The sequence below is a fragment of the Ailuropoda melanoleuca genome, chromosome 2 (genome assembly GCF_002007445.2).
Source record: "Ailuropoda melanoleuca isolate Jingjing chromosome 2, ASM200744v2, whole genome shotgun sequence".
In the NCBI taxonomy this organism is placed as follows: domain Eukaryota; kingdom Metazoa; phylum Chordata; class Mammalia; order Carnivora; family Ursidae; genus Ailuropoda; species Ailuropoda melanoleuca.
In genome coordinates this window covers 10,728,881-10,754,528 of record NC_048219.1, presented here as the reverse complement: position 1 = coordinate 10,754,528, position 25,648 = coordinate 10,728,881, and the positions used below count along the sequence as shown (strand labels likewise).

Below are 25,648 nucleotides of genomic sequence, written 5' to 3'. Positions count from 1 at the left end.
TAGTAGCAGGGGAGATAGTGAGAAGTGACCAGATTCTGGTTTTGCTTTAAAGGTAGAGCCAACACAGTCAGTTAAGAGACAACTTTTGATTTTGGCTCAGGTCATGATCTCAGGGTTGTGAGACTGAGCCCTGTGTTGGGCTCCAGGATATGGAGTGTGCTTAAGATTCTCTCTCTCCCTGGGGCGACTGGGTGGCACAGCGGTTAAGCGTCTGCCTTCGGCTCCGGGCGTGATCCCGGCTTATGGGATCGAGCCCCACGTCAGGCTCCTCTGCTGTGAGCCTGCTTCTTCCTCTCCCACTCCCCCTGCTTGTGTTCCCTCTCTCGCTGGCTGTCTCTATCTCTGTCAAATAAATAAATAAAATCTTTAAAAAAAAAAAAAAGATTCTCTCTCTCCCTTTCCCTCTGCCCTTCCCCACCCTTTCCCTCTAAATAAATAAATAAATAAATAAGAAATAAATAAGGGTAGAACCAATAGATTTGCCAAGGAATTAGCTTTGGAGTAAGAAAGAAAGAGAGAAATCAAAAATTTCTCCCCTGTTTTTGGCTTGAGCAACTGGAGGAATGAGGTTGCCATTTACAGCTTTGGGGAAGTTGAGGTTGATACATCGGGAGTTGGGGGACATGCTAAGTTTAATATGGCTATTATACAACCAAATAGAGATAATGATCCTGGTATTCAGAGATGTGAGGGTTAAAGAGAAAATTTGAGAGTAACCAGTGTATAGATGGCATTTAAAATCATGAGACGTGATGAGATCATCTGGTGAATGATTACAGACACCAAAAAGAAGGCTGAGCCTTGGGACATTCCAGCAACCAGAGGCCAATGAAACAACAGTAGAGAACGTGAGAAAGAGATGCCAGTGAAGTAGGAGAGTCAGAAGGGCATTGGTGTCCTGGAAGCCAAGTGAAGAAAGTCTTTAAAAAGGAGGAAGGTGATCAACTGTGTCAAGTAAAATGCTGATGGGCCAAATAAAGATTGAAAATTGGTCATTATGGGGCGCCTGGGTGGCACAGCGGTTAAGCGTCTGCCTTCGGCTCAGGGCGTGATCCCGGCGTTATGGGATCGAGTCCCACATCAGGCTCCTCTGCTATGAGCCTGCTGCTTCTTCCTCCCACTCCCCCTGCTTGTGTTCCCTCTCTCGCTGGCTGTCTCTATCTCTGTCGGATAAATAAAATCTTTAAAAAAAAAGAAAAAAGAAAAAAGAAAATTGGTCATTGTTCTTAGCATTCCAATAAAAGTTATTTCAACGGATTGTGGGGAGGCAAAAATCCGACTGAAGTGAATTCAATAAAGAATGGGAAGAGACGGGAGTTGGAGACAGTGAGTATAGCCAAGTCTCACAGGAGTTTTGGGGGATTAGGTAAAGGGTGTCTGATCAAGAGATCTCCCCCAGATATGACAGGAAGAATAGAAATAGCACGTATGACAGGAACAATCCTGTAAAGAGAGAAAACGAAATGGGGGGGGGGATTACTAAAGCTCTGCCCTTAAACAGACAAGAGGCGATGGGATTTGATGGGTAGCAGATCCAGAAAGTCTCTGTCTTCCTTTCACAAGTCAATCCACGTCCAGCTCCAGCTAGCGAAGTTCTGGTTTGGGCTACCAAGAGTTGAGGTAGTTGAAAGTGTGTCTGTCTCCACAGTATCCTCAGAGCCCTTCCAGATGCTGCATCGAAGTCAACTTCATGAAGAATTTTTCTCCATACACCTGCAGACCATGGCCCAGGTCCCCGCTCTGCTCTTGTTAGCCCGAAGAGATCCAAGCAGCGGCTACGCGGCTTGTTTCATAAAGGGGGGTGGTCCTAGCCCTGCGCTCTAGGATCCAGACTTTCGAGCTCCAGGCCGGGTCCCTTCTCTTCCCTCTGCTCCCACACCTCCACGGTCCCAGCCGGCTAACGTGGCCCCTGGCAGCCACCGTATCCGAAGTCAGTTGATTAAAAAGTAGTTGTTGGTGGGGGTAGGGCTAACGCTTGGGGGTGGACCCGAGAATAGAATTGAGTGGGGATTGGGCCGAGAGTTCAGGGGCGGAGTTTAAGAGCGAACTCTAGACAGAGAGTGGGCCGAGCTCAAGAAGGCGGAGCCTAGTGATGGAGCGGGGCGGAGATTGGGCCGAGGGCGGTGTCCGCGCGAGGATTGGGCCGAGCGCTCTGGGGCGGTGCTTTGGGGGGCGGTGCCGTGTCGGAAGTCAGAGGTCAGTAAATAGTGGTGATGTCATGCAGGCAAGATGGCGGAAGGGTGAGCCCGTCATCTAGCTCTCGGGCGTCGGGGCCTGAATTCTCCCAGGGTCGGGGTGCTGGACCAGGGTCCCCGTGGGGAGCAGGAGGCCAGCCCGGGAGTGGACGGAGCTGAAAGGGCAGGGTGGAGTCTCCGTGTGAGGGGGTGGGTCTGCCAAGTCTCGGCCCGCGGACCACATCTCAGGGAGAAACTGAGACCCGATCATGCGCGGGCAAGAGTCGCACCGCAGGGCCGCCAGATGTGTCTGTCTTCACAGGGAGGACGTGGGCTGGTGGCGGAGCTGGCTGCAGCAGAGCTACCAGGCAGTCAAGGAGAAGGTAAGCCGGGCCGGCGCCCTTCTTCCGCCAGGGCCTCGCGCCGCCTCATGCAAGCGGGTCCGAGCGGCCCGCCCGACCAGTGTGGGCTCTGGGCCTGAAAGATGAGGCCCACCCGGGCTGTACTGTTATCCCCGGTAGGTCTCAGGGAGGACTGACTCCCGACTCAGACCAGTGTGACACTAGCCACGGTGAAATACAGATTTTTTTAAAGGCCGGAGCGACCCTTTTGTAGGAATCCATAGGAAGAGCAGTTTATTCCAGCTCAGGAAATTCACAGCTTCGTAGAAGAGAGAACCTTTGATCTAGGCCTTGAAGAAGAATTCTGCAATGGAAACTTATTACTATAGTCATTCAAATACTAGAATGCTACAGCTAGCACTGTCTGACAGGTCCTAAGGATGCAGATGCTATCCTGGGCCTCGCAAAGCTCACAGTCTAGTGGGGAGGCAGCAGTCCTTGTGGGATGAGTGAGCCTTGGCCCTGCCAATGAACGAGGCTGTTGTGTGTTTCTCTTCCACCCCATTACTAGTTTGTCAAAACCAGCCCAAGTGAATTGTGGAGGAAAGGTTAATTGTTTACTTCAAGAAATTGGGGTGAGTCCTGCTTCAGGGCAGACTCCAGGAGGCTTCTGATCTCGGTTAAATCAGTCCTCTATTCTGGAAGCATTTTAATACCTCCTTTAGCGTGCATACTCCTGTTCAGCCTCTCAGCTACAGCCTAGCAAATCTGAGAATGCCCTGAGTTGTTTATGTTGTTGATGAGGACTAAGAGAATTTCACACTGAAGTTTAATTGAAAAGACCTCAAAGGACCTCAAAGGACCATTGAGCGATGAGCTCCTGGAAGGAGAGTCTGACGTGCCTTCAGCAAATGTTGGGCGATGACTTCCTGTGTGTTTTCCTCAAGGCTGGTATTACCATAACTCATGAAAAATAGATAGTTGGTTAGCTTTCCATCTTTGTTTTTGGGGAGCTCCCTGTTTGAAGCAAGGGTGTGGATGTTGTTTCTGCCTTTGACCATTCCCAATTCAGAAAGAGGGGACTTAATGTTCCTCTCAGCTAGTTACCGTTATATGGATTTGGGCAAGTTATTTAACCTCTCTAGGCTTCAGTTCCTCATCTGCAAGATGGGAGTACTAATAACACCTACCTGATAATACTGTTGTGAGGATTAAATAATAATGTGTGTAAAGCACCAGTAACAATACTTAGGGCACCGTAAGTAGTATAAAAGCATCAGTTATTTTTATTAAGTACTGAGGAGGGTGCTGGAGAAACCTCGTAAACACCATCAGTCCATTTTTACTTCCATTTTTTCCGTGGTCTTTCAGTGCTTTTCTGGCCTTGCCCCCTTGCCTGCGCCCATCCTGGCTCCATCTAGACTACTCAGTTCCCAGGACCCGCAGTTCCCTTGCACCCCTTAGCATACATTGCCTTAGACACTACAGTGCTGAGATGGTGCTATAATCTTCCTCTGCACCTTATCGCCTCCTATAGTGTATGTGCATGTTTGCATTTACCCAGAGACACTGATAAAGAAAGTCATTGCTCTTTGGTCCAACCACAGATTCCCCAAGCTTATTTAGGCCTGAGCACACCCACCCCCAGCAAGCTTTTTCTTTCTCTGATTTGCTTTTCTTCCCCTTATCTTCTGAAACTTTCCCCAAACCTAACCCTTCCCTCCAGTGCTCCCTTCAGCTACTTCCTCTTTTACCTCTAGGAGACACCCTCACCTCCTACTTTTTATATTTGAGGTCAGCAGCATGATCTCTCATAACTCCCTCCCCGTCCCTGCGGCTTCCCCATGTAAGCTTATCTGTAAACACACTCAACTTCACCTACCACGTGCCAAATCCAGCGGGTGGTTTTCAGCCCTTATCTTCCTGGGCCTTTCAGCTGCATTTGACACTAGTGATCACTCCCTCTTTCTTGAAACTCTACTCCTTTGCCTTTGTGGCAGGCTTCTCTCTCACTTCTCCACATCGCCAGACTTTTCTTTCCTGACTCTTTCATGGCTTCCCTTACAGGTGTGGTGTTTGAGGGGTCTTGTCCTCAGCTCACTGCTCTGTTCACTCTACAAACTCTTCCTGGGTGACCTCCTCCATTTTCATGATAGTGTGATTCCTGGTCCTTTTCTCTGAGCTTTAATGTTTGAGAATAACTCCTGCTGGACAACTATCCTGGATAACCCACTGTCATCACACATTCTGCGTGACCAAAATCACTGTCATCATCCTCTTTCTAAGCCTGCTCCCCCTTCCGCATTTCTGTCTAAGCTGGGAGCACTGTGTCTACCCAGTCACCTAGGTTAGCAGCCAGTGGCTCTTCCTTAATTCTCCTGCATCTGTTTAATCCCTAAATCTACCATTTTTGCCTAATATTTCTTGAATCAGTCCTATCCTTTCATCCTGACCAGCACTATCCTTATTCATATTCTTTCATTGCCTTTTCTGAACTCTTAACAGCAGCCTCCTGACTGGTTCTCCTGCATCTTCTAATCTTGTCACTTTTGGACCTATCCGTGGTACTCCAGGCCAGTTACTGGAGTGACCTACGAAAAATGCAGATCTTACCATGTCCCACCTCCCTCCAACTCTTGGTGGCTCCCCATCACCCACCATCGTTGCCCTTGGCAGCCTTTCCAGCTTTCTCCCAAACTACTTCTGCTTTACCTTGAATGTTCAGGACGGAAATGCTCAGAGGCCTCAGTAAACCCTGTGCCCTGCCGTGCCCCAGCTTCCTTTACTAACTCCTGCTCATTCTTTTAGGTGCTCAGTCCAGGCTTCCCTTCACCAAGTCTTTGCGACTTCCTGATAAAACACTGGTCACCACTCTGCTCTTGTACATTGACACTGTTACGTGAGCAGTTTGCCCGGTAGGCGATGACCTTCTTGAGGGCAGGCACCATGTCTGTTCATATTGGTCCCCTCAGAGCTCACAGTCTAGTGAGGGAGATGGTCATTCATCAAATCATCATGGCAGTGGTTATATAATTAAAATTTGCCCTCATACGTGTAAATTTAACAAGCAAACGTTCTTTGAGCACCTACTCTATGCCAGGTTTTATGTCACATACTGGGAAAGCATCAGTGAGCAAAAAACATGGGCTGTATGTTCACAGAGCTCTGTTTATCCAGGAAGCTAGCTATTGAACGGGTAATCATAAGTCTACAGCATGACAAATGTTAGAGAACATGCAGGTGCCCTGGGAAGCAGGGAGCCAACCTAATCTGAGGTGGCACCCAGGAAGCTTCTCTAGGGAAGTGACATTTAAGGAAGAACCAGAGTTAACCAGGTGAGGGGGTTCATTCGTTGTGTCTGTTCACGTATGTGTTTCCAAGAACTACAATCGTGTGTTCAGACCTCCTGAAGATAGGGAGGGTGCTAGAGCATTTGAGAAACTTGGGGAAAGCCAGCTAGAGCTCGTGAGAGACGCAGTGGTAGGGGATGAGAGTCTGCCAGAGGTGAGATTAGATGGGCTTTGGAAGTGAAAGTAAAGATTTTATCTTGCTCATAGGATACTGTGTAAGCACTGAAGACTGTGAAGCAGGGGCAGCCTGGTCCGCCCTGACTTCCAAAGCTCCCAGCAGTGTCACAGGGACAGGGTAGTAGAGGTCTCTGATGTGCCCTGCAAGGAGTCCATTTGACAGAGCAGGTCGGCCTAGACCAAGGTGTTGGCAGAGTGGATGGAGAGCGAATTAATAAATGACCCCTCAACCCCGATTAAGTAGTCCCGAGTCTAAAATGGAGACATGATTCCCCTCTCAGAGAAGCTTCTGGCTGATAGATGACACTGCCTCATCCAGAGACATCCCAGGCTGCTGAAAACTAGACAGGCCCTTTCCCAAAGAAAAAAAACCACCAGAACTCTCAAAAATGCTAAACACACACACACACACACACACACTCTCTCTCTCTCTCTCTCTCTCTCTCTCTCTCTCTCTGCAGCCGATTATCCATGTGTAAAAGGAGAAGGCTCGCCAGGGTGAACACAGAGGTAGTCTGGGAAGGTCCCCCAGAGTGAATAAGGGTGAAACAAAGCAGGGCAAGACTCAGACGGGAGCTGAGGGCCTGCTGTCTCACGCTGTCAGAGTGCAGGGTGAGCGGCAGGTCAATCCGACAAGAAATATCCATTCTGCTCTACGGATGAATAGAATCCTGGAGTGGTAGAACCAAGAACCCATCGGAGAGAATCCAATCCAGTATTTCTTTCAACATCCCCTTTGTTGAATATAAAAATCACACACCTTTTTACTGGTATTAAATTGTCATGAATCACTCATAAATGCTTTCTGAACTAATGCGACATGTTCATTAAACTTTTCAGACACATAATTTCACATACTGCCTCCTCTTTTAACTGAATCTCCCTGTACAAAAAAGTAAAAGTGGAAACACTTCCCCTTGATAAGAATTCACACACCTTTTCTTCATGTTATTTGAAAGTTGAAACAAACGTCATGACTTAAAGCATATCAGAGCAACACGTCTGACTCTCTTTTGTTTCCAGACGACATGTGCCCCCTTCCCCAGCCTGCTCTTGAACCACTGACATGGGCCACCTCCCTCATCTTACAGAAAACTGAGACTAGATGAGAGTTACTTGTGGCCACAGAGCCTCTAAGTGCCAGGGCTAAGACTTGTCCGCATTATCAGAGCAGCAGGAAGTCCCTCTGTACACTGCTGCTCGGTAATCCCAGGTCATGGACTTGGGACAAGCAAGCATTGTTTCTGTGCCTGGGCTTCCCACATCACCTGAGTTTTCCATGTGTCTGTCTGAGATGGAAGAAGCTCAGGAAACAGGAACGAAGCGTGGTGGAGCCAGCTGGCTCTGTCGTCCTTCTCTTGTCTTCCCATAGTCCTCCGAAGCCTTGGAGTTCATGAAGCGAGACCTGACAGAGTTCACGCAGGTGGTGCAGCATGACACGGCCTGCACCATTGCGGCCACGGCCAGCGTGGTCAAGGAGAAGCTCGCTGTGAGTACTGCCTCCACCCTCTGAGTGACTGTCCCTCACAGCCTGACCTGCCCTGGGCCCCTGGTGGGGATACCCCAACTTTTCTACTGTTAAGTGATTGTTTCTCCCCATAGGCTCCCTCTTGGAGAGAATCGTGTCTGTCGAGCAAACAGGCTACGTAGAATAAGTATTAATAGGCTTTCCCATTTCTGTATTGTTTTAACAAATGTTTTCCTGTTTGCAAAGTCATTCTTTGTAGACAGTGTAGAAAATTCATGTAAGTAAAAGAAGACCTAGAGACACCCGTAATTCCATCTCCCAGAGATAAGGACTGTTAATATTTGGGGATTTGTTTCTTAGGTCCGCTTTTTTTTTTTCAGAACTGGAATCAACTGAATATCATGTTTTATAACCTTTCTGATTTAATCATTGCAGACCTCACTCTCCAGCCTCATAAATGGCCTGTTATTTCATTCTGTAGATTCAACCAGTTCCTAGTTTCCTATTGCATTTTTTTCTGGTACTATAAACAGAGCCACAGTAAACATTTTGATTGCTAAATCTTTGCCTTTCATATTTTCTTTATAATAAAATACTATAATAAAATCATAGGGTGAGTGCAGTTTTAGGCCTTTTAATATCTATTGCAAAACTACCTCCAGAAAGGTTGTGCCAACTTAATATTCTTACTGGCCCTGTTTTTCTTAACAAAGATGTGTAGCAGAATCTTCTTGTGAGAGAGGAGTTGGATTCTAAAGTCAGTGTGAAAAGTGAAAGTTGTGTATGGTTGGCTATGCCTGCAAATCTCAAGCTTCTGATGAAGTATAATATCCAGGTTTTGTATGAACAGTTCCTCCTTTCGTATTGGGACAATTGCACTTTCTTCATTTGATCACCAGCTGAACCAGTGGGCTTGTGATTAGAGGCCATGTTATGAGAAACATGTTTCGGAGTTCTTTCAACCAACCTTATTTGGTTGACTCTTCTTGTAAAATACCGTCTGCCTGCTAATCACAGCTGCTGATGAGCGTGGATGACAGGGAGTAACCCTGCCGATCCGCCAGAGTCCAGCCAGTAGCACAGATGCCACTCGTTTCTCCCATTCATTCATTCCTTTTCTTCATTCAGCAAAGTGACTGCGTGTCTGTGCCGCACGTGCCAGCACCCTGGTAGATTGCAGGTGTAAAGTGCCTGGATGACCTCATCAGGAGTAAATATTATGGTTTCCACGAGGTTTAGGGCCTGGCCCTATCAGCATCCCATCTCTGCTTTGCTTCAAGGCCATTCTGACCAGTGTGGCTCAAGCTTGGTGTCCCACTTGCCCCGTACATTGGCCCTCGTTGGTCCCCAGTTTGCCTCTAGGCAGGGCTACTATTCTCATCCTGCCCATATTTCCCCAACCTCTTGAACGAATTGTTCTACTTCCTGAACAACAATGATGATGAACTTGTAATACTGCAGTACTGCTGTTCGGTAAATGTCTGTCATGTGCCAGGCATTGTACATGCCTGATCTTTTTTATTTGTCACAGCCGCCCTCTGAAGGAAGTCTGTTTATCCGCATTTTACAGATCATGAAACAGACTCAGAGAGGTTTAGGTCGCCAAAACTAGTACCTTTCCCAGCCCTCGACCCGAACGTCCGCTTCCCCACGGAGTGTGTATGGCGCACTTCCTCTCCTGCCAGTCTTTGATCAGCCTGACCGGCCTTGAAATTTTTATGAAACAACTAGTCAGAGAGTTCTGCTCTGACTTATCCAGGCCTACCGGGGCCCTGTGCCACATCCCCATCTGGTATAGGGGGACCTGGCTACTTCTGTCCTTCTCCAACCCCAGAGATGGGGTGAGAGGCCCTGAGTGCTTCCCTGGTCCCCACACATGGCTCATACTTTTGCCCCTGATGCTTCACCCCTCGGTACCCCATCCCCTAGATTGCAGCCTGCTCCTGGGCCACCTGTTTCCTCTGCCCCCTTCTCTCTGCAGACCGAAGGCTCTTCGGGGGCAACAGAGAAAATGAAGAAGGGGTTGTCTGACTTCCTAGGAGTGATCTCCGACACCTTTGCTCCCTCACCGGACAAAACCATAGACTGCGATGTCATCACCCTGATGGGCACGCCCTCTGGCACAGCTGAGCCCTATGATGGCACCAAGGTATTTATTAGCAGCCTCCCCTGCAGGTGCCTAACAGCACCGGGTTCTGGCTTCCAACGCCACTCACGAAAGCCAGAAAGTAAGTATATGGCTATGACTGAATTGGAGAGTACTGAGCTCGAAGGTAATGGCTCCTAAGTCCATAATCCCATCCCTCAAAGAGAATCACTGATTTCTCGTTGGTGTCTAACCTGTTATTGCTTTTTGTTTATGAGCATTGGTAAAGATAGTTTGGACTTTTTCTTTTTAACCAAAAAGGCACTTTATACGTGCAATTTTATAACCTGCTGAAAAAAATTTATAAAAAATATTAGCATCTTTCTTAATCACCATTAATCTTAATGTCTTTACGTTCTTGCAAGTGAAGGTAGCGTCATTATTCAGTCATTTCCCTAGTGTTGCACGTTTGGATTCCTTTGAGCTTTCAGCCCTAAGAAGGAATGCTGTACAGGCATGATACTCTCCGCGTTGGGGTTAAGGCCGATTTCCAGTGGGAATAAATGCATGGGGGGAGGATGTCTTCAAAGCACCTAGATCAACAACAGTGGCTGGATATTTCTTAGACATTTTATCTTCTCAGCATTACTTCTTAGAGTTCATGGAGTGTTTTCTCCTAAATTCACAGTGTGATGTCACAGCACTTTGGACTTCATAGCATTTTACCACATTGAATTTTCATTCCAAACATAATGATTTTTCAAGAATTATCTTCGGCACTGGTATCAATACCACCATTTAGTGACCATTTGAGTGGAAGTGTGAAATTTCTTAAATTATAGGATTTTAAATGATAACAACAGTGAATCACAAAGCCCCTCGATGAAGGTCTAATGCAGACAGCCAGCCCTTGCTTCACATAATACTGAGGAAGGAAGGTGAGGTTTTCTGTGTGTCACTCTTGCGGCCTTAATGGGAACACAGCAGATAATTCATTTGGCAGACTGGCTATGAAATTAAGAAATTCTTGGGGAGCCTGAGTGGCTCAGTCAGTTAAACATCTGCCTTCGGCTCAGGTCATGATCCCAGAATGCTGGGATTGAGCCCCACATCAGGCTCCCTGCTTGGTAGGGAGTCTGCTTCTCCCTGTCCCTCTGCCCGTCCCCACCGCTTGTGCTGTGCCTCTCTTTTTCTCAAATAAATAAATAAAATCTTTTAAAAAAAGAAAAAAATCTTAAGTTCTTGATGAATGGTTTTAACTTGGGGGAGCTTAATTACTTCAAAATTTGTCCATAAATTTGAACTTATTAATATATTTGAACTAACATTTTTCAAGTTTCACATAACTCAAAAAGCATTTTATGCATACAATTGTATAGTCTGCTTACACTGTATTTTCTTAGTTCCCAAGGTAGAGTACTAGGGGAAAGACTATTTTTCTAGAAGCCCCATTTTGCACTCCTAGCCTAGTGCTCCCTTCTCTAGCCAGTAGGGTGAGCTGATAAGTGCCCCGAGGGTCTGGCAGCCAGCAGGGGAGAAGCTGGGTTGAGATTTTGAAATGTATAGGAGAGGGATATCTTCAAAGCATCTCAATTAACAACAATGATAGGGTATGCTGTCAGAGGGGAGATGTTTTCTCCACCTAGCACTCCAGAATTTCTGTTCTTTGTTTTTTACAGGCTCGCCTCTATAGCCTGCAGTCAGACCCGGCAACCTACTGCAATGAACCAGATGGTGAGGGGGTAGCTGTGAGGGGACAGGCTTGCGGGGAAGGGAGACCAAGGGGGTCTGGGATGAGCGCCCTGTTTGTCTCTGATAGCACTGGCCCAGCACCCCCTGTGCAGAGGGACCAGAGTGGGGCTAGAGTGTGCCTTACATGTGGTGGGATGGGTTGACAGTCCCTTTTCCTCCCTGAGCTTGGACTGTGTTCATCCCAGTCTGCAGGGACTTTGCTCCACCCCCTCATCTTCCGCTCAGGCCCCATCCCCGTCCTGCTGCCCTGCCTGCCTTCCCTTTGGCGTTTGTTGGCTGAGCCCCTGCCATGCAGCAAGCCCCAGGCTGGGAACTGGAGCTCAGAAATTAGTCAAACCCTCACCCCAGTCCAGACCTCCAGGAACCTGCTGTTAGGAAAGAGAAATGGGAAACTGTGGATAAAGCAACGCTAGTAGGGATGGAGTGCTGCTTCCACAGACAGGAACCCAGGAGGGAAGCACCCAGCCCGACCTGGGGAACCTAGGATGTGACACTCAGATTGAGGTTTTAAGGATGAATTAGAAGTCAACTAATTTTGGGGCACCTGGCTGACTCAGTCAGTGGAGCATGGGACTCTTGATCTCGGGGTGGTGAGTTCAAGCCCCGCACTGGGCATGGAGCCTACTTAAAAAAGAAAAAAGAAGTAAACTAATTTTACTTTTAGCAGTGGGGGAAGGTCATTCAAGCATGGCAACAGGACATGTGAAGCTTCTACCCTGGGGAAGGCTGAGAGGTGCATGTGGGGGAAGGAGGCAGTGAGAGCTGCTGGTGGGGGCCAGGTCGGAAGGGCTTTGGGTGCCAGACTGAGCAGTTTGAATTTTGTTCTAAATGCCTCAAGGTGGTGGTTCTTAACCTTGTTTTAGTCACAGAGGTCTTTAAAAATCCATTGATAATGACAAGCCCTCTCTCCACAAAATTTTATAATGCGGTAGGGGAATTCTTTGACCCTCTGAAGCCCATCTTTGGATGCAGCTTAAAAAGCCCTCCCTAGGGGTACCTGGGTGGCTCAGTTGGTTGACCTCCTACTCTTGGTTTTGGCTCAGGGTCATGAGATTAGGGTCCTGAGACCAAAGACTCAAAGAGGAGTCTGCTTATCCCTCTCCCTCCCACTTTGTCCTCCCCGCGCCCCCCCCCCGGCTGCTCACTTGCTCATGCTCTCTCTCTTTCTCTCTAAAATAAATAAAATAAATCTTTAAGAAAGGCCCTCCCTAGACGGGTACCTGTCTCCCTGACTCATTCAGTGGAGCGTGCAACTCTTGATCTCAGGGTCATGAGTTTCAGCCTCATGTTGGGCGTAGAGTTTACTTAATAAAAGTAATAATAAAATAAAAATAAAAGCTCTCCCTAGTGAACTACTGAAGGGTTTTGAGGTCTGGGATGATTAGATTTTGCATTTCGTAAAAGCGTCATCAAGCATGGTTGTAAAGGATAAAATAGAGAAAGATAGAAGATGGGCAGACTGGGTAGGAGGCGTGGGAGGAATCCCCACGTCAGAGGTGAGGCCAGAACCTCGGGAGTAGCAGGTGGAATGAAGAGGATGGTGTGCATATAGACGCTGAGGAAGTGGAATCCAGAATGATCGGATAAAGGAGGAGTCCAGGAGGGCACCCAGAGCTCTGGTGGATAACTAGGTGGGACAGCTTGGGAGGGAAGAAAATGAGCACACGTGGGGTTTGCTGCGCTTAAGCAGGTAGAAGTGTCCAGGGAACCCCTGGACCCCTGGATCTGGAGCCCAGAAATGTAGCTGGGGCTGCAAAGACAGACTGAAGAGTTGTTGGGGGGAAGGAGATATTGAGACTTGTTGTTTAGTGGAGCTTTTCTGAGGAGAAAACAGAGAATGAGAAGAGATAAGGAAAGGAAAAGAGGAGCCCACTGAAGACTCCGATGGGAAATCACAAAAGCCCAAGAAGCCAGGAGAGAAGAGGGTATTCACGAGGACAAGTGGCTCCCAGGATCAGAAGCTGGATTGGTCACATGAGCGAGGGCAGAGAAGTAGCCTTTAGACGGAAACATGGGGCCCCTGGGGACCTGAGAATAGCGGTTTCAGAGAGGAGGGGGTTCAGTAGCCAGGTGTAGTGGGCTAAAAAGCAAGCAGGAATGTGAGCACATGCAGACTGCGGCCCGTTCTAGAGATCACTTTTCAGTGCCTTGCCATGATACCAGTGTGGCCTACCTATCCCATCACCCTTCCTGACCCCCCACCTTTGGCCAAATGGCTTTGAAAAAACCTTAAGCTTTCCTCACTGTCCATGTCCAGACTTAGGTGTGTCTTCCGTAGGCCCAGTGTTCTCTCTCCAGACCCAGGAAACTGACCATCAGTGTCTGTCCCTCTGCAGGGCCCCCAGAATTGTTTGATGCCTGGCTTTCCCAGTTCTGCCTGGAGGAGAAGAAGGGGGAGATCTCAGAGCTCCTTGTAGGCAGCCCCTCCATCCGGGCACTCTACACCAAGATGGTGAGGACCCACCTGGCAGGACCTCACCCACCTTCGGTTTCAGGTGTCGGGAGGTGGGAGGGACATATCTAGAGTCACTGCAGAGTCACCTGGCCCAGAGAGCAGTCGGAGACCCTCTAGAGCCAGACCAGCCAGGTCCTGAGCCAAGAATCCACATGGGTATAGTTGATTTGTCAGGTTTCTGGCAGTCGTGAGAAATGGAAGGGCCAGCAAAGCCTGATGGGAATTCTTTTCTCCCTCCTTGGCCAAGCTGGGCCAAGAAGGTGGGTCTGGGGGTGGAGGGTGTAAGTGCTCTGAGAAAAACTGCTCAGCTACTTAACCACATCTGAAACCCAGAGTAGCTGGGGGCAGGCTGATAAGGCTGGGGACACAGACCCTACACAACCACCCCCAAAGTCTCATCTCCACTGTTGCCTCCCTCCAGGTCCCAGCAGCTGTTTCCCATTCAGAATTCTGGCATCGGTATTTCTATAAAGTCCATCAACTAGAGCAGGTATGCTGGCCTGGCCTGGGGAGGTCCTCCACTCAGCCCTTGGGGAAGTAAGCTGGATTTTGTTGAGGGAAGAAGGGGCAAGAGCTCTGGGGTCAGGGCTGGGGTCTGGGAAGGGCATTCCCTGACTGCTTCTGGCCATCTTTTCCCCCCACACTCAGGAGCAGGCCCGGAGGGATGCCCTGAAGCAACGGGCAGAACAGAGCATCTCTGAAGAGCCTGGCTGGGAGGAGGAAGAAGGTAAGAGTGAGAGGTGATGGACAAGTAACAGGTCCTGTCCTGCCTCTGGGGACCATCTGGCCATTCTGTGAGCACTGGAGAGACCTGGCACCCGTGGAAGTATAGGGCATGTACACCGTGTCTGTACATGCTGAGGATAGGCTGAACTAACAAGGGAATGTGTGCCTGGACTGGTGGGATTCCTCGGGTAGGTACAGAGATCACGTGTGGCAGGAGCAGCACATTCCCCGGCCAGCCCATGGACCAGCCCCTTCAGAGTCACCTGGGATGCCTATTGGAATTCCAGATTCCCTTCCCCCTGTTCTAAATGAGACTCTGTGGGGATGTGGCCAAACTTGTTTTTTGCTTCACACCCAGCACAAAGCCCAGAGCGGGGTTTGAACTTGTGACCCTGAGAGCAAGACCTGAGCTGAGATCGAGAGTCAGACGCTTAACCAGCTGAGCCACCCAGGTGCCCCAAACTTGTATTTTTAACAAGCTCCCCTGATAAAGTTCACGCCTAGCCAGGTTTAGGAACTGTTGGCTTAAGGAGGTAGCTGAGCGTCCTCTCTCTGGTAGCTCGGCTTAGGATAGCATGTTAGAGCCACCTGCATGCCATTAACACATTTATTAAGTGTTTTCTTTATTGTTCTCTTTACTAAGGAAAGTTAAGTGTCTTGTCGCAGATCATACACGGAAGATACAGCAGAGCCCATCCTGAACCCAGAACTTATTCACTGTCAAGCCTTAACCTTCTAGTCTGTAATACCATCCTGGGCTGTGTTGCCGGAAGCTGCCAGACAAATACTAGACCTCGTGGGTAGGAGAGATTTTAACCTACAGGGAGTATCTGCAGACGAACCATGATGGGGAGAGGGTGAGGAAGCTGGCACCCTTTAGTCTTGATCAGAGTAAGCTTCGGCAGGAACCTGAGGTCTGTCTTCAGGGAGCTCCAAGGTGGTCTTGGGGCCGACCAGGGCACATAGCCCTCTTCCCTTTTCTCTCGACAGAGGAGCTTGTGAGCATTTCACCCACATCTCCAAAAGAGGCAAAGGTTCCTGTGGCCAAAACGTCCACACCCCCTGAAGGACCACCTGGCCCCCTGAGCCCCCGTGAAGAGAATCCGGTGACTGCAGCTGAGCCTCCCGCAGAGGTGACTCCGTCCGAGAGCAGCGAGAGCATCTCCGTCGTCACGCAGATTGCCAAACCTGACGCTGCAGCCGAGGCACCGGTGCTGCCCAAGGACCTGTCCCAAAGGCTCCTAGAGGCATCTCTGGAGGAACAGGCCCTGGCTGTGGATGTGGGTGAGACCGGCCCCCCGCCCCCAGCTCCATTCAAGCCCCACACCCCTGCTGGCCGCCCCAGTGGCCCGGAGCCCAGGCCTCCAGCCAGAGTAGAGACTCTGAGGGAGGAGGTGCTCACAGACTTACGAGTGTTTGAGCTGAACTCGGACAGCGGGAAGTCTACACCCTCTAACAATGGAAAGAAAGGTAAGTCAAGGCCGAAGCCCAGTGGGTGGGGGGGAGGGGCAGGCAAGTGTTGCTACCCCATAAGGCAGACTTGTGTCCTCATCCCTTGTGAGGGTCCCAGCAGCAGTTGCCCTTCGTGTGTGATACTGATAACAGCTGCTGTCTATTAAGGATTTATTACCATAGTTCATCCATTTAAAACGTACCTATTTTCTAAAATAAGGGTGCATCTTACAGTCGTTGGGGTCTTAGGTTCAACAAAATAAGGTTTGCGCCAGGTTCGTATGTTATATTGCACTTAGTTTCTCGTTACGTCTCACAGCCCAGTGAGGTCAGTATTATTGTCCTCTTTTGTAGATGAGGAAAGCGAAGCTCAGAAACGTTAAGTAACCTGCTCAGATTCGCATACCAGGACATGGCAGGCCCAGACTAAGAGCCGGGTCTCTCGGACTCGAAGCCCATGCCCATAGCTACCGCGCTGTGCCAGTTCCCATGCATTTGCACGATGCAGCCTTATACTGGGTTGGAAATCCCTGTGACATTGATTGATGTCAGAGGTCTTTTCCCCTAGGTGACCTCAGAAAAGTCATTTAACTTCCCTAAGCTTATTGCATTATTATAAGTATGAAATATATAAACAACACTTAGAGGTAGAGTTGAAAAAAGAATAAAATAAATACTCATGAACTTGTCGTGACCCAGCTTAAGTAATAAAGCTTTAGTTTCTTATCTGCATAATGGAATTTTAGACTGGAGACTGACTTTTTGTCAAAGGGGAGCCTCTCTAATTCCTGGAATTAAAGGACAATGATAGCTCCGGTGTTGACTTTTTTGCCACATCAGAGTACCTCTTCAGAGATAGCTGATTGTCAGCAAGGCCTCTCCACATACACAGACACACACAGTCTCTGCTGACACGCCAGCCTCTCCTGAAACACACACTCACACACACACACACACACACACACACAGAGTCTCTGCTGACATGCCAGCCTCTCCTGAAGCACACACTCACACACACACACACACACACACACACACACACACACACACACAGTCTCTGCTGACACACGGTACCAGTCAGCCACAAAACTTGCCCAGCAGGTGAGCCCACGCCTGCTGATGCAGCGAGAGACTGGTTTGCTGCAGTGGGAGGGAAACTGGCCCCACCCCACCCCTACCCTGCTCCCTGATGGAAACGGTAGGGTTTCCAGTTTCCAACACAGTGCTTCCCTTCTGGCTCTGATTCAGTGAGGTCATCCATTGAGCTCGTACCTGCTCTTTATGAGACACTGAGGAGGGAGGGGCAAAAGCTGCGGCCTTTGTGATGAAGCATGAAGCAGTATGGGGCAGGCTGGGTGCTGGAGGAGTTCAGAGAAAGAAGGAACCTCCGGGCATCGGCGGTTGTTCCACCGAGGAGACAGGCGTTGTAGAGGAGAGGTGGAGGGTTTGGGGCAGGTGCGGGGGAGTGGTAGTCCCGGCTGAGGGGCCTATGAAGTCCAGATAGCAGAGGCCATGGGGCACATGGAAGGGGCGGTGATGAAAGCCTACTTTGCTGTATTATCTCCCAGGACAGGGAGGAATCAGAAGGGGAGATGGGTTAGCTCAGAAGTAGAACTTAAGAGCTTACCCTTAAGCCAGACTTGGAAGGTTGGACTTGGTGCCGTGAAGCAGCAGGGCCTGCTGCTCACGTGACAGGCCCGACCAGTACTGAGAGCTTTCCGTGTACAGACTGAGGGCTCAGGCTCTGGGGTTCAGACAGTTCTGGGTTCAAATCCCAACCTTGCTCCTAAGCCATGTGACTTCAGAAGAGTTACTGATCTTCTCTAAGCCCCATTTATTCCTCTATCAATTGGGGGTAACTGTTTCACTATAGGTCCTCAGTCAGGGAAGAAATCTGAGTAGAGCCCTGCTTTGGGGAAATGATAATAAGGAACCATCTCTGAGCAGTTTCTAGATGTCTGTATAGCTCTGTGCTAAGCACTGGATATGCATAACACTCAGTCTTCACAGAAGCCCAAGAGATCTGGGTAATTTTCCCCATTTTTTTTACTGGAAGGAAACAGAGATCAATCACCCATCCACTAAGTATTTAGAAAAGTGTGAAATGGTACTTTGGGAAGGTGGCAGACTAGGTGATGGACCCAAAAGGCGGTGGGGGGTTGCTGGCCGGGTGGTATGAAGGGCCTATTTGAGGTTGTGGTTGTGGGGAATTGGGCCACGGGAGAGCAGGATCAGAAAAATAAGCGGTGGGTTGAAATGGGACGAAATGAGATTGTGGGGAAGCTGCCACACGAGCTCTCCATCGCTCTGCCCTGCTGCCTCTGACACTCAGGGTTGCAGGAGGGCTGGGGAGTAGCTGCAGAAGACCCACCAGAAGCAGTTATCATCACTTAGTCGGGGGAAGCTAGGGTCTTGGACTAGGGGGGCACAGTGGGAACAGAGTAGAGAGAAGGAATCTTAAAAGAATGAAGGCTTAGAGACAGTGACTCCTGTTCCCTCTTATGTCTGTATCCTTAGATGACAGAAGAGAGCTTGGTCCCTGCATGCAGCAGAGTGTCCTGGGGTGGCCTCGCCACAGGGTCTCCCAAGGTCCCGGGGCAGTCACTGTCATCGCAGAGCTGCTTCCCACCTGCATTTTCTCCCAAGATCCATTCAGTCTAAGAGACGGGACTTACCCTGCTCAGGTTCCCTTAGCAGGAAGGGGGAGGAGAGATGGGGACAGGACTGTGGCCTGCAAACTAGAAGGAGCCCAGGGCTCAAGGCCCTCCTTCCCCAGTGACTGACCTGGGGGTGGCTTTTGCCTCCGTTTCTTTTCTGGGGAAGCAGAGTTCTAGTTAAACAGAATAAAATGAGCTGAGTGACAGCACCGTGAGGTTAGTAATTGCCTGAAAACGCCCCTTTCTTAAAAAAACAACAACAGTAAAACTCCATGAAAGCTTAAATTGTTTTGGCATAAATCCATTCCCTGCCATGCACACAGTGTCAGGGAAATCTTAGTACTCTTGTCATGTGACCGGACAGGATGGGGGGAGGGGAAAGAAAGCCCCAATTCACATCTCTGCCACCCGAAGCCTTCATCTCATTATCTGTAAATTGGGACTGTTAGTACCCACCTGAGAGGGTGGATGTGAAGTGCTCCAGACTGTAAGCTGATACTGTTTTCCAACCCTGGAAGGGCTGCCATAGCATTTAAAGCCTAAAAAAGAGAGACTCACATCCCTGGAGGGCAATCTGAGGTTAGGGAAAGCTGTCATGGCCACGGCCACAGCTCCAAGATGTGGAATCAGCCAGGAGTCCGGCTTCTAAGCCACAGGAAGCCTGCCCTGACAGATAGCCCGGCGTGTGCCACCGGAGTGTCCCGAAGGCGCAGGGAGACTTGGACACAGAGTGTGAAGAACTGGGTCTTGGTTGCCATTCTGTCCTGGCGGGTGTCGGGACTACACGCAACCTTACTTACCTCTGAGACAGTGCCTGTGACGGCCCCGTGTGTTCAATTCCCGCCACATGTACATGGTACATGCACGCCACACTGACCCTCTCTCTCATCCTAACACTGTTGTACCTCAGAACTGCAGGCCCTGGCCTACAAGGAATCACCCACGTACCTATTTATAATGCAGAATTCTGGGCCACTACCTAGACCTGCAGAATCTGAATGAGGGGGGTGGGGAGGCGGGCGTCTGCAGTATAACCTCCTCTGCGGTTCTCTGCAAAGAGGCTGGTTTTATCCTTATTTCATAAATAGACTGAAGCCCAGAATAACCTACCCAAGACTACACCATAGATAAAAAAAAGTAGGGATTCCACGCAGGTCTATGTGGCTGCAGCGACCATGCATGATCCTACGAGGATGCTTGTGGCTAGCCCCGTGGCTAGGAAGAAGAACAGTGCAACACCCCGTATAAGGAGTGTAGGGGCGCTTGGTGGGGGGTGTCAGAGCCTGGGTGCCTGGTGAGGAGCAAGCTGAGCAAGAAAGAGTAAGGACATGTTTCTAGGTCATGCCATCGAGAGGTCAGGGACCTACTCTTTTTGAAGGTGCTTTTCATAGATGAGAAAAAAATACAAAGCAGTATGTGTTCATTTTAGGAAGAAAAAAAACCCCAAACAGAAAAATTACCCCCTGACCTCATCACCTAAAGGGAACTATTGTTAGTGTTTTGTGGTATGTTGTTCATCTTCCTCTATGGGTACAAGCATCTCTGAACATATTTTTTAATAGAGTCATACTGCATATGCTTTTTTTTAAAAAAAAACCATTTTTGTAGTTTTCTTCTTAGTAATAACTTCTGTGTGTACATTTTTTTTTTTACGTTGCCTATAAGAAGTCATACCCAAATGTGAATGTTTAGAGCAGTGATTGCCAAATTTAGCAGGCATCAGAATCACCTAGAACAAGGATTAGTCGACTTTTTCTCTGTAGGGCCAGATCACAAGTATTTCAGTCTGATGGAAGAACGCCTCAGCTCTGCTGTCGTCGCAGGAGAGCAGCCGTGGGCGATATAGAAACAAATGGCAGTGGCTGTGCTCCAAAATTTAATTTCCCAAAACAGGCAGTAAGCTGGTTTTGGTCCCTGTGCCCTGGTCTGCCAACCCTGCTTTAAAGATGTTTTTTATTTATTCATTTGACAGAGAGAGAGAGCACGAGCAGGGAAGAGGCAGAGGGTGAGGGAGAAGCAGGCTCCCTGCTGAGCACGGAGCCTGACGTGGGGCTTGATCCCGGGGTCGTGACCTGAGCTGAAGGCAGACGCCCAACCAGCTGAGCCACCCAGGCGCGCCTGCTGACCCTGCTTTAGAAAAGGGTTCCATGAATATTTTTTGAGCTCAAACTCTGTATTCGAGGCACTTGGCAGACATGAGAAGGGAAAACAAAGATCCCTGCCCTCAGGGAGTGCACATTCCAGCTCCTCTATCGTTAGACAATAAGCAGACGATGTCTCGCGATGTAATATATTCGAAAGTTGACAAATACAATGGAAAAAAAGAACAAGTAGAGCAGAGTGAGGGGAGTGGGCTGCAGTTTGGAGTATAAGGTAGGATAGTTTGGGGGGCGGCAACTAGGTGGCTAGTTGGTCAAGCCGTTAAGCGTCTGCCTTCTGCTTGGGTCATGGCCCTGGAGTCCTGGGATCCAGCCCTGCATCGGGCTCCCTGCTCAGCCGGGAGCCTGCATCTCCCTCTCCCTCTGCCCGCCCCACTCGTGCTCTCCCTCCCACTCACTCTCTATCTCAAATAAGTAAGATCTTTTAGAAAGAAAGAAAAAAAATAAAAGAAAAAGGAAGAAGAAAGAAAAGAGAAAGAACAGAAAGAGAGAGAGAGAAAGGAAAGAAAGAAAAGAAAGAAAGAAAAAGAAAGAAGAAGAAAGAAAAAGAAAGAAAGAAAGAAAGAAAGAAGGAAGGAAGGAAAGAAAGAAAGAAAAAAAGAAAAAAAGAAAGAAAAAGAAAGAAAGACAGTCAGTCAGGGTAGGCCACATTTAGATGGACGATTTGAGCAAGGATGTGAAGGAGGCCAGGAAGTTGGCCTGTGGATGTCTGAGGAGAGAGTTCTAGGTACAAGGAATAGCCCCTGCAGAGGCCCTAAAGAGGGAATGTGTCTGCTTGTGTTTCCGGAGTAGCCAGGTCAGTGAAGGTGGAATGGAGTAAGTGAAGAGGAAGAGGTTCGTTGTTTATGTCTTCTGGAAGATGTCTGTGGCTCTGGGGAGCCTCCAAGCCAGAGTGCTTCTCCACTATAGTAACTTCCTTTTTCTCACTTAATGGTTTTAGACTGTTTTGCCATGTGTGTAAGTGTTCTGCTGCCTAACATTTAAAAGTCATATAATGTTCCATCATGTGACTATACCGTTTATTTATTTTTGGAATTCCCTATCAGTGAACCCTCACATTGTTTTTTATGTTTTCATCACTATACCAGCACTGCAGTGACCATTCTTTTGCCTAAATCTTCGCCTGAATCCAGGATTTTCCCTTAGAATAGATTCCTAAAAGTAGACTCACTGAGCCAGAGGGACACAGAATGTAAGACCTCTGATGTGTATTTGTCAGGCCCTTTTAAAGAGTGCCATCATCCTCAGCTACAAATTGTTCCCACATACCCCCCTTCCCGCCTTTCACACTGTGGATCACGGTTCCAGGCTCAAGCACGGACATCAGCGAGGACTGGGAAAAGGACTTCGACTTGGACATGACCGAAGAAGAAGTGCAGGTGGCGCTCTCCAAAGCGGATGCCTCTGGGGAGGTGAGTGGGCCTGGCTGGCCTCAGGGAAGCCAGCCCCAGGGATCCCAGTGTCTGAGGACGCTCCCTGTCAGGCCCAGCTGTCCCCTAAGGGTGGATCCCTGCTTCTCTCTGAGATGGCAGCTTTGGGGAGGGTGCTGGGGCCTCCCACTCAGGCCCTGCACTGTTCCCATCAGCAGGCTTTGCTTCCCCTTCAGCTCCAGGATGGATGGTGGGAGAGTTTCTGACATTAGCTCTACATGAAAGTCACCTGATGAGCTACTACAAAATATATAGACTCTAAACCCTGCCCCACATCTTCTGATTCGTGGTCCCCAGAGATGGGACCTGAACAGATTTCCTGGCCTTGCAGCAAAAGACAGATCTAGGGCAAGTCACTTAACCTGAGCTTCTGTTTTCCCCTCAAAAACCTAGAACTGGCCCAGGAGGCTTGTCAGTCATGATAGATAATGCACATAGACATGGTAGGCATCGTGCCTCGGACGTGGGAGCACACAGTGACATTACTGAAGCCACCACAAAACCCATCCAGCTAGAAGCTCAGAGGCCTTCCTACTCTTACTCTTCATTACTTGCCAGGGTCAAGAATGGGTCATTTTGAATGAAAGGCAGGGGGGAAAGCTCTCACAGCTACTGTGTGACAGGACTGAGGCTCCAGCCCGGACATCTGATGCAAGTCAGTGTTTGTTGCACTGTCACATGAGAACCACACGATTCCTTCCATCATGTGGCTCACATGCTGTAAAGAGGGGAACAGATGAGAGACACAGGCAGGGCTTCGGTTTTCATATTGGAAAACAAGCCTGGGGAGAGGTAGAGACCTTCCCAAGAGTCTTTGGCTCCTGTGACCTCACTATACCCAGGGCAGGGAAGGCCCCTGATGCCCTCTCATGTCACAGGGGCTTGATGCCTTCTGTGTTTTTGTGGCGCTCTATAAAACCTGACAACATAAATACCTAAGCAGAGTCATTCTACCACCTCTCGTACCCGGGATCAGCTGACAGCAGGCCAATAGAAAGTTCCCTGGGGAGGCTTCAGTTGGGGAGTCAGGTGCTAGAGCCCCTGAGGAAGACCCTGTGAGCACCCGCAGCACAGGGCCACCTTGCTGCTGATCCCAGTGCCACTCTCCATTTCTCCTTAAGGGACTGACCAGCTCGGTTCCGAAGGCAAGGTGTCTCCTTCTAGCTTCCCCCCTTCCATCAAGCTGGTGGAAGCATTTCCTTTGGGTCTGAAGTGATGAGAGCAGTAGACCCACCCCTTAGGCCGAGAGCAACTCTGCTCCCCAGACACATTCCTTAAGACAGTGGTTCACTGTCACAGAGGGCAGGAGGGTATGGCTCAAGGCAGGGCTCGCGGGCGGGGAGGGGCGGGGGGAGGCCGGGCTGCTATTTAGGGGAGGGCTCTCCGAAAACGGAGGCAGCAAGGGGAGCTTGGGTCTGGGCTTGACTCAGAGGAGTAAATATGTGTTTGTGCTCTCCATTATCCCCTCCTTTCTGCAGCTGGAAGATGTAGAGTGGGAGGACTGGGAATGAGGGGAGCCAGAGCGTGCAGCTCCCCCGCCCACAGAACCTCCCACCCCCTCGCTCGTCTCAGCCCAGCCCTGGAAGACACTGACTGAGAATGTCCCCCCAATGGCCTCTGTCAATCAGAGCTCTGGGCACAGATTCTGGGTGGCTCCTTGCTGGTCCTTTGGGCCTCTGCTCACGTCTGGGAAGGGGCTCACTAAATCCAAACCAGGAACTCTGACTTGTGCCAACCATAGGATGACTTAAGGGGGAGGAGACCTACCCGCCTCACCAGAAGAGCCTACTTTTCTCTGCTGAACACCCACTGTTCTCGGAGACTCTTGCTGGGAAGTCCCAAGGGATAACTCTAGCCCTCTACCTGTGTAGACAGAAGCTAAGCAGCAGTCTCTTGGAGGACGGTGATACAACGCTCTGTCCACCCATAAGCAGGCAAGGAAGGCCAGCCTACCTGTCCTTGGCTAGACAGGGATGGGAGGCATGTTCTGGTTCCTAGCCCAGTGAGTAAGAGGCATTCGTCTCTGGGAAGCTTGCCTCTGTCGGGGATCTCCCCCTTCCAGGCATTTTCCAGTCCCAGAGAGGTTCCTTGTGGTTCCGAATCTAGAGACCAAACCCTGAGTTCCCACCTCCTTCTTTTTGTCCGGCCCAGGCTGGTATGTCCCCGATGCCTCTCCCAGGGCTTCTTCGTGTCGGATGCACCCAAGTCCTTAGCCCAGCTGTGCCGCCTGCAGGAGTCTGCTCTTGCGTTTCTTCCCCTCCCCAGGAAGGGAGGGCTCACTTCAGGCCCTTCTGTGCATTGCCTGGTGGGATACCTTGTCCAACCAGCTACCCACCTCGACCCCCTGTAGCTTAGGACACAAGCCAGCTACCAGTGGTACGGAGCAGCGCTCAAAGCCGAGTACTTACAGCGCCGGTGGGCCCACCTTCTCCGCCTCAGCCCTTCTGCTTCTTGAAGGGCTATGCGGGGGGTGAACTTGTTGAGACTCTCATCAGGCTTCTGCAAAAGCTCTTCTTCCTGAAGACTGACCCAGTCTTTGTGGCTCTCACCCTGCACTCTGGTCAAGCTGTTCCTCTCTTGGGGAATGAGGGGCTGCGGGAATTCCTGGAGACCCTGGTGCTTCATGATGCTGCTCTGGTGAATCTCGTACATAATCTGGTGTACTCACCAATGATTTAAAGGGATTGTGGTCAGGTATGCCAAGAGAGTGGTGGTCACTTCCACGTCAAACCTTCAGTGAGGGGGTGGGATGGAAAGAATGTTGAATCTTTTTTTTTTTGACGGGATGGGGTATTTCTCTTTGTAATTATTTCTTTAGTTTAATTAACCTTTGGTTGTTTGTGCAATATTATATATTTTAAATTATAATGCCTCTCCCCAGAGTATTTTGTAGCCAGGAAAAGAAAAAAGGAAAAAAAAAAAAAAAGATTCTAACAGCTGTTAGTTTTGTAATTAAAAAAGAAAGAAAAAAGAACTTTGTCCTGAACCTTTTCCAGACTTGCTGTTAACAGCATTAAAGAGATTCAACAGAAGCTGGAAGGTGTCGGGGGTCTATTCTTGTCCCCAGCAGCAGCTGCCCTGGAGGCAGGGCAGGACGACACAGTGCGCCTGCGTGGAGCCTGGGGAAGGGGCAGGGATGGCAGAGGGGGGTGGTCTGGGTCACAAGGAAGTCCCCTGTCCTCACCTCAGATTCTTAGACTCTGGGGTGAGGCAGGGACCAGGCCCCCAGCAGGCCTCTCACCAAGACAAGGATTCGAGAGAGGCCGAGAGGCCGAGAGGCCGGCTCTGCGTTCCCAACGCTTCTGCATTTGTTTGGAAAGGAAGTTGCAACAGTGGTGGTTCCAGTTGCTCTTGGTCACTTTTCCCCTCTCCTCCCCCGTGTGCGTAGGACTCTGGGGTCTGTTTTTCATTAACTTGAGTT

At 49.5% G+C, this 25,648-nt stretch overlaps 1 protein-coding gene across 4 annotated transcripts; it reads left to right on the top strand.

The window, feature by feature from the left end:
* Positions 1-2,197: 2,197 nt before the first annotated feature.
* Positions 2,198-25,259, top strand: BSDC1 (BSD domain containing 1). 4 transcript variants are annotated; one of them, XM_002921862.4, is made up of 11 exons: positions 2,198-2,240; positions 2,497-2,557; positions 7,415-7,531; positions 9,492-9,659; positions 11,276-11,330; positions 13,685-13,800; positions 14,225-14,293; positions 14,452-14,530; positions 15,520-15,999; positions 22,106-22,209; positions 23,706-25,259. In XM_002921862.4, the coding sequence occupies exons 1-11, from the start codon at positions 2,230-2,232 to the stop codon at positions 23,736-23,738; spliced, it is 1,293 nt and encodes a 430-aa protein (XP_002921908.1). In that variant the 5' UTR covers positions 2,198-2,229; the 3' UTR covers positions 23,739-25,259. The 4 variants fall into 4 exon arrangements, with proteins under 4 accessions (XP_002921908.1, XP_034504398.1, XP_034504392.1 ...); XM_034648507.1 differs by having other exon boundaries at positions 22,100-22,209; XM_034648501.1 differs by having other exon boundaries at positions 22,106-25,259.
* Positions 25,260-25,648: the final 389 nt, after the last annotated feature.

Bases quoted from the DNA above. Each gene is read 5' to 3' on its own strand.
- BSDC1 (XM_034648491.1), top strand. The intron at 11,331-13,684 runs GTGAGGGGGTAG...GTCCCTCTGCAG, and splicing joins CTACTGCAATGAACCAGATG to GGCCCCCAGAATTGTTTGAT. The intron at 14,294-14,451 runs GTATGCTGGCCT...CCCCACACTCAG, and splicing joins AAGTCCATCAACTAGAGCAG to GAGCAGGCCCGGAGGGATGC.